The 12,567-nt window shown below is 34.3% G+C and overlaps 1 protein-coding gene across 1 annotated transcript in view; it reads right to left on the minus strand.

Moving 5' to 3' along the window:
* ROBO1 (roundabout guidance receptor 1) overlaps window positions 1-12,567 on the minus strand; it is a 1,107,232-nt gene that overhangs the window by 327,611 nt on the left and 767,054 nt on the right. Inside the window, exon 4 of the mRNA XM_033132830.1 lies at window positions 143-469. Coding sequence (XP_032988721.1) covers window positions 143-469 — 327 coding nt within the window. The remainder of the gene's footprint in view (window positions 1-142; window positions 470-12,567) is intronic.

The raw sequence follows: 12,567 nt of genomic DNA on the forward strand, positions 1-12,567 counted from the left end.
TTGTATCCATATACACAGCTAGAGATTTTTCCTCAGGTCAAGCCTGTGATATGGGTTTGATATTTTACAGCCATTGTCAAGGCCGATGATCCCACTCTGCCATATCACCCCCCACGAAACACAGAAAGCCCATTTGACTTACTAGCCACCTCCAGCGACGCGTTGTGGCTCACAGCCTCTCCGAGGTAATTCCTCGCTACACAGATGTAGACCCCTTCATCCGGCCTACTTTTTCGTCCATGCACTATTCGTAAGAAAAATAAAGATCCACTTGGCAGCAACATGCGATGTGAGCGAGGGTCATCTTTGTCTGTCTCCACTCTCTCTCCCCCTTTGTACCATTCAATAGTGGGTGTGGGGCGGCCCTCAGCTTTACAGTTCAAAGTAGCGGGTTCTCCTTTTGAGACAATTAGGTCTGAAGGGTGTTCAACAATGCGAGGTGGAAAATCTTCCTGACGAAGACGGGAGCCTGCAAAAGAATTGACAAACAGCTTCTTATTATCACTCGGAAACAATTAAAAGTCTTATTTTAAAAGCCCACATGTTAGCACTACTATTTAAACGTAACAGTCACCCACTCTCTCCGCCCTACTTACTTACTAATCCTTCTGATGTCCACCTTGACTACACCCTATAATTCCTGAATCCTTTTGACCCTCCACCTTCAGAAAGTGCTCTTGCTAAAACTTTGTATAAAGCCTGTCTGCTATTCAAATCCCTTGTCCACAAATGCTTTCAGAACCCATCACCCTTTCTGTTAATACCACGTATATGCCTGTTTTTGCAGAGGAATGTGTTAAAGAGAATCATTGAGTATTACAAAAAATGGCATGGCTTCCTGGAATCTCCTTTTTAACTAACATCAATCAACACTATAACAAAACATATACTACGTACAAATGAACATTTCTATTCAAATATATGATGAAACTTTTCTTTACGGAGATTTTTATATTGTCCTAAATAATAAAAGTTATATAATAATAAAAATTTTATATATATATATATATATATACACATACATATACACACACATTTCCACAGTATTTAATAAGCTAAGTTCCCATAATTATGTTGATATTTTAATAGACTTCAAAGATGAAATATTAACTGAGTTTAGATAATTAATTAAATATAATACTAAGTGGAGAAGGATATGTAAGGGGCTACAATCTGAACCTTATGTATTACTTAATAAATGAAGTCCTGATTGTATGTGCCTTTTAAATATTTTGTGTCTGTATCTTATTTTTTCAATGAGATTATAATCTCTAAAATAGGGATCATGTGTCATATTTTTAATATTTCTATCTTATTGCTGCCATGGATAGATTTAATATATAAATTACTTAGAGATTTCTCAAATTCAGCAGCCCACGCTTAATTCAGTTGTGCTCTAAACCTGATTCTCACCTAGTGTCCCAATCTGAATGAATAATGAAAAGTAAAAAAAACAGTCTTCCTTTAAATAGCCCTTTCTGTCCCCTAGTCCTCCCCAATATTTCTCAAATCAATCTACTCATCTCCATCTCTATAGCCAGCTACCATTACTGATCAAACTTCCATTAATTCCCACCAGGATTTAGGAAAGCTCTTAAATAGCTTCACTTCAGTGTAGCCAGATGAAGGCTTTGAAATGTAAATACAATCTGGGTCCTTCATACTTCAATGGCTCTTAAAATAAACGTATTGCTCTTAAGATAAAGTCCTTAACAAGACCTACAAGAGCCAGAGTGTTCATTCCCCTATCTAGCTCTCCAGACTCTTCCTGTTCCACTCCTTTCTCTGCTTTCCTCACCTCAGCTTTCTCTTAGCTCCACAAATATTTTGAGCTTCCTCCTGCCACAGGCCTAGGCCTACCACAGGGTCGGGGCTTGAAATGATCTTTCTCCAGTTAATATCCACTTTTCTTTGCAATCTCTGCTCCCACCGTGATCATTATAACAAAAATTAAATGCTCCTTTTACAAACCTAAATAACACTATATAGCTACCTTTGGTGATCAGAATTACAATTTAAATTTGTTTGATGCTGTGAATATTATCTGTCTTTCCCATTACTCTGTGACACCTATGGGTCTGATTTTGCTTGCGGTTGCTTCCCTTACACTTGGCAGCATGCTAAGCACACTATAGGTAAGCAATAAATATGTGTTGAATAAATGAAAACAAATGAATAAAATGCTGACAGGAAAGACACATTTGAGTGGAATGATCTGAAACTTAATAACCATGCATTCTAGAAACAGATTTTAGAGATTTTTTTTTCATTGTAACCACTATGCAAACTATTTCACCTTTACTAGATTTTAAGTTCTACGTGGGACTTAATGCATATCTCTAAGTTTTAACTACTGCCATTAACATTTTTTTCTTAATGAAATCAATAAATAAATGATAAAGCTAAAAGATCTATTATTTGCTTATGTCTACCAGGAAAGAACAGAAAATTATACATAATCTGAAATGTTGAGTAATAGTTTTATAAACTGAAATATTGAGAAATAGCTTTAGTGAGTGGGATGCAGCATATTATAGTAGGTTCTTTATATGAAACCAGGCTCTAAAAGAGTAAATAAACCAGCAACATGGGAAAAAACAACTTAGAAACTCATACTGTCTCACAAAGGCTATACTGAAATCAAATTAAATTTAAATTGGATTCTTAGATTACTCAGTTACAAGTGCTGTAAACCTTCAGGAAAAAAAAAGCGTTATAATACAGGATTGGCCTTTACTTTGGCTGTGATTTTAAAAGGTGCATGCGAATGAGGATCAACTGCTGAGGTAATATATAATTAAACCAAATTTTATTTTAAATTCTGATAGCCCATTTCAGGTAGGAAATACGGGTGCATAAGTTGCTATGAGAATACAAAAAATGGCACTTAATGACTACCCGAACAAGGCAAACAAGGCATCCTGAGACATGAAATGAGATGTCATGAAAAAAAAAGGAAGACAAGAAAGGAGGCGATGTCACCCAGAAATACAGCAACAAAAGAATATGGTACACTTGTAGGACTGGCAGGTAGGTTAGCATGGCCTGAGTATGAGGCGTACATCAGAGATTAGAAGCATGTACCTGAAGAAGTTGCTAGAACGATAATGTGATCAAGCCAACAACTGTACATCAAGCCAATGTCTGGACGCTAACTAAAAACAACATTATTTAAATATCTTAAGCAAAGGATCACAAGATCAAGCTTGATTTTCAAGAGCTCACTTATCGGTAGTATGAAACTGGACTGCCGCAGGCTAAGCTAGGAAGGGGTTCCTTTGGACACTTTTGCACTCTTCAAGCAATAAATTCTGAAACTTGAACTTGGATATTGACAGTCAGAAGGCAAAACAGAGGGAAGAATCTAAACATATTTAGTTACAGTATCAACAGGATCTACTCACGGGTGATGTGAGAGAAAATGAAAAATAAAAAAATGCACAGGATGGAGGAGAAACAGATGGCAGGGAAATTCCAAGTTTCTGATCTGAAAAATGGATGAAGGGCAGTCCCAATGAAGGTAGAGAATAGAAGAGTGGTATTTGGTGAGAGGAAGGGATAGAGGAGACAATTTATACAGTATGAGACATGGAGAGTTTGGAGTACTTTTAGAATATCCAAATGGAGATGACAAGTTGCAAATTAAATATTCCAAGTTTGACCTCAGCTGGAACGGGAGAGCTGGAGACTGAAGCCATGGAAAAGAATAAAACTGTCTAGGGAAACTGGACAGAGGAAGTAACTGCCAATTACAGAATCTGGAGATCACCCAGGTTCCACTAAAGTGCACCGGAGCTCAAGACTCCTTGTCCCTAACCGGCAGCCCCATATAGCTGGACCACAACCAGGATGACTTTTGGGAATGAACTCAGGCCCAAGTTTTCACCAAGATGTTTGTAGAGAAGCATTCAGTAGAAAGTTTCAGTAATAAAATTGCTTTCTATTCTATTGAAGGCTAAATCTGTAATATTCTTTCCTCAGATTGTTAATAGGTATTGCTCAAAACAAGAGTTGCAGTTATCAGGGTGTTATCAGGGTCTATTTAGTCTTCCTAATGCACCTTATGATTAGCCAGAAAAAAGTTATCATACGCAGCATTTCTCAAACTTATTTAGCCAGGTTGAACTCTTTTTATTTTTCCTTATATAGGATATCCTCACGGGCCTTTGCTTCTGACAAACACGTTTCAACAATAACAACAACAAAAAAACACTCTGTTACCATATAATAACTTGAAGAGAATGAATACGGTTAGCAAACAATGAGTTACTGACTATAGAGCCAGTACATTTGCAAATTATAACAAAAAACATAGAAGCCTCACATTTCTCATAACATTTAATCTTCAGGAAAGAAACTTTCCAGTTCCTGCGTGAGATTTATAACAAGTGATTGGTTAACCTCAGTAATAAAAATTATAAATGGCAATCAAAAAATATTTATTATCAAGCCTAAACAAGAGAAAAAATGGAAAAGAACTAATATTAATTATCCAACATCTCCTTTATCAAAACAACATCTTTATGTGGTGGGTGTTATTGTATCTGTTGTCCATATGGGAGAACTGAGACTCTCAGCTGTCATTTAGCTGGAAGGTGGCAGTGCTGGGATTCACTACTAGTGAAATTCCCAACTCTTACTTTTTCCAGCTAGTCCATAAATACTGGTAGGATTAATAAGTTAAAATCCATAGAGAAACATGCTTTGTCTATTCTTGTACCAAGGCTGGAGTGTTAATTTTTATTCACTTAATTCTGAAAAGCAGATAATAAAAACAGCATATCTGATGATATCTGTATTCTTTTCCCATGCATTCATAGAATATTCACCTATCAATCAATTGATTTCTGTCTGTTAAGTGAGGACCTTCATGATAAATAGATGGGATATAAAGTTTCCTTATACTGTATCATCTTCTCTGAACACCAGCTTGCATTTTTTGTTTGTTTTTTGGTTTTTGTTTTGTTTTGTTTTTAGGAGGGTACAGCTCACAACAGGTACTGAGTCAGCAACCATGGTGTTATCAGCACCACGCTCTAACCAACTGAGCTAATTAGCCACCCCTAGCTTGCATTTTTGAGTCAATATCTTTCTGTTATCAGTTTTTAATATTCTGATAACTTTAATTCCTACACACTGTGTGCACAATTAAAATTCAATATCACTGGTACCCCAGTTTTTTTCCACCAACATACTTGGAGGGACAAGTAACCCAACTTCTATCAACAACCGTGACTCACTTTCTCAAAGGGGGACTTTGAGGGAGTTACACCAAGATGCAATACGGAAGAACATACATGAATCTCAGAAGACTGTAAATGAAAGACTCTTAAGTAATTGCAATCTTGCTCCCTAGAAGAGATGTCCACCTGCACTCGGTCACAAAACCTCTCTCCATGTAATATTCTTAACTTGCTATTCATAAAAAAAACCTTCTCTCTTCAATCATAAATTCTGAGTTCCTATAAGCCATCTGACAACCACGATTCTAATTTGCTAATTTGGGTATTTTTTAATGTACTAAGATGTAAGGTTATATTATACTTGTCAAAACCAACTTCCAAGTTTCAAGGACACTCTGCATAGGAAACTTAAAAGTTACAAAGAAGAGAGGGTAAGAGAAGGAAGGGACTGATGGAGTGAGGCTTTAATAGGTACTAGGATGATAATATCAACTGCCCTCACAATCCTGGTAGAACCTTGGGACTATTACACAATTGACTTCAGAGAAGGCCAGCATCAAGGAAAAGCACATGGCAGGATTCCTTCAACAACTGCCCAGTTGGAAGATAAAACACAAACACGAGGGACTGAAATATCTAAATATTTACACAACCGCAGCTGGAAAAAGATATACACATAAGTGCTAAGTATTTCGAAGAAATATATCAAAGTCACATGAGATTTATGATAAGGAAACCGAAGTCCTGGTTGCATGTAAACTCTTCCTCCCTTTCAGACATCACATGTACAGAAACGAGAGTAAGTATCTGTATAAGAGACTGATCTCGTTAATATTCTGTTGAGGTAAGCAATACACACACATATATAATTTAATTATTTCTTCATACATATGATTTTATTATTTTTTTCTAACTTGACAGTAACATTCATCTCAGGGTTTTGTTTATTTATGTTCTCAAGTCTGTTTCTTCGTAGACTGAGTGAAACAGTATTTATTTTATTAACAAAGTCTTGTTTTGATCCAGTTTTCTTTTTCATATTCTTTGGCAGGTAATATTAGAAAACCGAAAATGATTAAAACATCAATTTATAACATATATCATATTAAAACATCTTGCAGCACAAAAACGCTTGTAAAATTGCTAGAAGCACAAGAGAAACAAGTTCAGTGAGTACTTGACAGATGCACAATGAATATTAATAGACAAGTCGGTGACATCTGTCCAAGGTGGGGGTGGGGGTACATATATTTGCCTTGACAACATACCTATATTTATTAAAGAATACCTATATTTTAAAGAGCCTTGCCTCTTAACCTTTTTATTTAAGCCCCATTTACATTTTAAGGAGCAGACAGCCTCCAATTATTAGCATAAATCCTATCGTGGGCACCAATCCTATAATTTTCCTGTCAGAATTTCATCCTACAAGGAGATATTTGTTAAAAATAAGAAGACAGCACCCATTAATTACTCACTGTGTAGAGAGTAGACTTAAATATCCTCTACTGAGTTATATGCATTTCCCCAATATTCACACTTCCTTTTGGAATAAGTATAAAAACAGACCAATCTAAAGAAAAAACCAGGTAATTTCACTTGAAATTATATAGAGTAAAGGAATACAAGGGAAACAGAATGCATTAAAATAACTACCTGATTAGCGATTCTTGCCATTTTTCTTAGGTATTATTTCACCCTAATTTCCTTTTATTATAATTCTACCTAAAGATTTGGGGGAAGGGCGGGGGTGTTTAGCTAAAATTTAGAATAATTTCAATAATTAACTGAGTGACATTTGTAGTACCTGTTATCATCTAAAATGATTACCAAATAGACCAAATCTAATTCTAGGAGTGAATCCCTGGAGTTTTTGTAATATTCTTATAGAATGTAATATCCTATGGCTGTATTCCCAGAGATATGAGAAAGACTGACAGTAGCATCAGTTAAATTTTAGAAACAATATTACTTGCCCTCCCCCCATTTTTAATAACAGCAACTCAAAGTATTATAGAAGACTTTTCTGTCACGGGACCCAAATATTGCAGGAACTACTAGGGCATTAAATACAGGAATTGCCTCAGCTGACTCAAATCTGGTAGGATTTTGCTGTGAGCTGTAAGGAAAGAGACTGGACAGTTGAAGTTGGTTGGCTGGGTCCATGCTTCCTGTTTGCGCTTTAGTTAAAATTCCCAATTAACATGCAAATAGGAGGATTTTTACTGTACATAAAATGCCAAACAAAAATATTTGCATATCTTAAAGTACAACTTCTATGACTATCCTATCCCTAGATTTACCTATACCGTGTTTCCCCAAAAATAAGACGTGGCTGGACAGTCAGCTCTAATGTATCTTTTGGAGCAAAAATTAATATAAGACCGGGTCTTATAATATAGTATAGTATAATATAATAATATAATATAATATAATACCGGGTCTTATATTAATTTTTGCTCCAAAAGATGCATTTGAGCTGATTGTCCGGCTAGGTCTTATTTTCAGGGAAACATGGTATATTGTTCCTATATTGCACTAAGAATTGTGCTAAGCATTGGCAACGCAAAAAAATATAAAATAAAATCCCTGACCTTAACAGTCTACAGTTCACCACCTTTGGCAAATATTAACTAGGATAATACTGAAAAATAAGAGCCGTACAAAGATAGGCAATACTCAGAGAAACTGAGTTCCAGAGGAAGGAATAACACAGACCAAAAAAAAAAAAAAAAAACCATGATCTACCTTAGCATTTGAGGTGAAAGTTTATTAAACCTAGAGAATGGATTCAATTTGCCTAGTTTCAAATTTAGGCTCTGCTACTTGTTAGCTTGTGAACTTGGAAAAATTGTTTAACCTCTCTGAATGTTAGTTTCTTCAACTGTAAAATGAATATAAAAATAAAATCTACACTTTAGAGGTTAACATAATCCCTGATGCAGAAAATAATACTGCATTTGTCCCATGGCTGGAACCATTAATGTACAATTTGCATAAGCACCATTATTTGATTTTATGATTCTCCTCCCCACCCTCTCCTGGAATTACATTAGAATTCTTATTAATTTATAGAGAAACCAATTACTTTCTTCCTAAATTTGTAAGAAAAGTTGCAAACTAAACCAGCCTCTAGTTTTAGTTGAGAATTCAACACAAAATAATTTTCCATTTACAGTTCTTGTCAGGATCTGTCAAAAGTCCCGCAAAAATATCATTCAAAAGAGATGAAAAATAAAACAAAACTAGAGCACTTAGCACAGCCAACTTATTGTTTTACTAAGAATCATCAGAGGTTGATGCTCTCCAAAGCCATCTATAATAAAGCCTTTCTGTGTCTTTTGGGAAATATCCCATATAAATCCAGTGATTAAATGTATGCTTTTCCAAATTTAAAAGACACACTAATGCTTTTAATGTATTCCTGAGACAACAGCAGTATTGTCCTTTTCTCCCTTTGCATTACAAATAAAAAGTCCTATGGATAGCCAGAATATAGATGAAGTTTGCAATTGTGAAGAAGGAGACTTCAAGTCAACTCTCTTTAGAAACAATAAGGCTATCAAAATTTACAAATAACACTGTATTTACTGATGGTCATCCCAATGAACAAAAATATGTGGGTCTGAAAGTATAATAGCTTATTGCAGCTTTTAGGACCATTTTTCAAAGAAAAAGGCCTTTGGATAATATTTTGTACTGTGAAAAACAGTACTTGGATGGTCCTGTGAATATTTTTTTATTGCTATGGAAATACAGTTCCTTCTAACATTGGATTTTCAACATATTAGAACAAATTACATGGGATTGCAGTAACTGTTAATCTACATTTAATTTCTTTATAATATATATAGGTATGTATACATATATATGTATACGTACATATGTATACATATATACACATATATATATACACATATGTATCAGATGGTTATAAATTTGAGCCAACTAGAACCTCAATAAACCAAACACAAGCAGATTTCCTTGTTGAAATGGCAACTCAAAAATACTGTTAAAATTGTATAAAATAAACTTTGCTTACCAAACTTCCTCTGTCCTAAATTTAAATTTATGAAGGGAAAAACTTTATTTTAAAATTAATCTTATTTTTATTTAGAATGTTGTCATAAGTTAAAAATATGTAAAAACAAATAAGGATATAATACAATTCCTTAACCATACAGAAGTTTTTAAAAAATATGTAAAGTAACATATATCAATTCTTTTTCTACAGATGCATTAGATTTTCATAGAATCTGTACATTACAGATATAATTTACTAAGATTCCATAACCTTAAATCAATTAAAGTACTAAAAATAAAGCTTTCAACTTTACTTCTTGAGTTAGGTAGTCATAGTTGAGCCATAGTTAAGAGAAGCCTTGAATCTAGGTGAGTTATTAATGTCTGCAAGATGGAGTATGGAATAGCAATTTTAAGGATAAGACAATCATCCTTCTGGAAAACAAAATACCTAAAACAGCCTTTTAAAGGATTACTGAGAAATCCCTATAGGAATGCAGTCAACTTCACTCATTTTTAAACCAATTCAGTACTTCTGACGTGACCAAGAATTTCTGAAGAAACTCATTTATTTACACATTAGCAAACTGTCATCTTTATCTCCCCTGCATCTTCCCCATTTCTTTCGCATTGTACCTCAGATTTAGTTCTTACAGATTCTAAGGGGCACCCTAATAAAGGATGCTAAGAGGCAGATTCATACAAGATATGGAGTCTTAAAGGGTATTCCAAATGTTAACTAAAAATCTACACACTAATCTTTATTTTCTAAAGGGTAAGTAAATAATTCATCAGTTCAAAGAAAGCTATAGGGGAAAACCCACCATCCATAAAATAACATATACAACTTTTATTTCAAGAAGATAAAAACTGCAAAAAATTATCCTAATTCTAGAGCATTTTCTTTTTTTTTGTACTCTGATTTGAAATTTCTCTCTCTCTCTCTCTCTCTCTCTCTCTCACACACACACACACACACACACACACACATACACACACACTCTTTTTTTGCAGGTAAGTTGGATTTTTTTTTCTTCTGGAATACACGTATGGTATCACTTTTTCCTGAGATTTTTAATAATTGTGGTTATACGATGTCTATATGTACTTACCATTTTGTATGTCAATGCAACTTTAAAAGGGAAACATAATACTTTTAGTCATTATTTTGATGGTGGTTTAATTTCGAAGAGAAAGAGCCATAAAATCAGTTTTATTTAGGAAGCATCGATAATTGTTAGACCAGAACTGAAATACTTCTACATCTCCAGCGCCTACAACAGCACCTAGCAAGTAATTAGTAAACATCTGTGGAATGAATGAACAGATAATGGAAAAAGAAAATAATGGGAGACCTCACATGTATTTATAAATCGTTTAGAACAAACTCCCATGCTTGGCCGCAGTCACTGTACCACTGAATTAAAGAGAAAGCAAAGGCAATCCTTACTTCTTCTTCTGGGAAGCAGACAGGCACAGTGGAAAGGAACTCTGAAACAATGGCCTCTCGGAAGCCATTTGGAGATACAAGAGTTTGGGTCCATTCAAAGGAGCTTTAAAATTAATTCTAAACTCTTTAAATCCTATACATAGTATCATGTGTGGTAAAAATACACGGATTTGAAGAATTGTAAACTGTACAATTCCAGCAGAAGAAATAGACAGAGAGACCAAGAGAGCGAGCCCTAGAAAAAAGATCTGAAAAAGAATCTTAAAGTGTTGATTTCTTAGGGATCTGTGAAAATGGGTATTTTTTATTTCCCTCTAGTTCCTCTAGTTTCTAGATATTCCATAATGTTCTGATATTATTTTCATAATAAAATATTTTATTTTAGAAGTGTGAAAGCCACCAATTTTTGGCGGGGGTGAATGTGGAGAAAATAAAATTCAACTTTTTCGAACTCTTTAGCATTCATGTATTCACTCAACAAATATATACTAAGTATTCCCACTGCACCAGGTCTGTGCCTGTTGCAGGTGATACAAGAGCAAAACAAAGAACAAAACAGAAAATTGTTAGTAATATCTGTCTGTGTCTCCCTGTCTCTCTGTCCCTCTCCTTATTAAAATAAAGATGCAGAGTTAATGTGAATGATACACAGGTGAAACTGAGTAAAACTGAATAATGTATCCACTTATATATCTCTTAGCCAACATGAAACTTTTTTTGTGGGCATACATAAACAACCAGTAAACAAATGGAAAATCATGTATGCAAAACATCACTAGAATTAGTGGAAGCAAATGTACTGCATACAACACAGAATGAGTGAAAGCAAACGTCTTCTACTAAAAATAAATTTTCCTGGAAGGTGGAAAATCTGTATGAGATTAAATGAATAGAGGCCACAAAGCCTGAGGCACATAGCTGCTCGGTCATGCCCTGTGTGATCACTAGGAGTTCAAAGGCTGGATGGATTTAAACCAATTAACAGGCATAATTGCCTCTTCTCTTTAGGAAGCAAATAGACCTAATTATTTTACTTATCTTCAATACCATTATAAGGTAATTTCTGGTCTATGCTGCCCAGAGAAAATATATTTTTTTCAATTATTTGTCACTTCACATTTGAGCAATTCTGAGACCTTCTATTAATAATAAATTAAGCCCAAATTATGTAATCAAAATATACTCGTATTTCTCAAACTCAGCCCATAGTAACTGGTAGAATATCTCCACATAATGTGTATTTTCTCTAGCCTTCTGCTAACAGTGAAACAAGAACTGAGAGGTAGAGAAATGAGAAACAAGGTTGTGGGGTTTTTTTGTCTTATTAATTGTAGAACTACACATAATATGGCCATTTGAAAAAGAGAAATTTTCCTTAGGAATAAGTATTTTATTTACTACATGTATGCATATATCAGATATATAGCATCATTGAAAACATGCACATGTTTTCAGAGGCAAATATAGGCTCTTCAAAATAGTCTCCTAAAACATCAGGCACATGTATGCCAAAATGCAGTAACAGCACATTCGGTAATATAACCTTTCAAAAAAAGTTTTAATATTAAACATAAATGAAAGAAGTATATCAATGTGTAATCCTTCTTTATACATTTATGAGAATTTTCTAATTTCTAAGTATTCTTTACTTTTTTTATCTGATTTAGAAACACCAGGGATGAGACTAAAAGTGTAGATAAGTGTTCCCTGACCTATTCAGTCATACTCTTTAGGTATAAGAATTTGTAACTGGTACTTTATGGGTACACAATGTCATTTTAATGTACAATAAAGTCTGAAAACTACTGAACCAGAGGTTGAACCTATTGTGGTACATATTTCTTCTATTACTGAGTATTCTGAAATTGTACCATTTTTTAACATTTCAACTACTACTACTATTAATACAAT

This window comes from Rhinolophus ferrumequinum, chromosome 2 (genome assembly GCF_004115265.2).
Source record: "Rhinolophus ferrumequinum isolate MPI-CBG mRhiFer1 chromosome 2, mRhiFer1_v1.p, whole genome shotgun sequence".
Lineage (NCBI taxonomy): Eukaryota > Metazoa > Chordata > Mammalia > Chiroptera > Rhinolophidae > Rhinolophus > Rhinolophus ferrumequinum.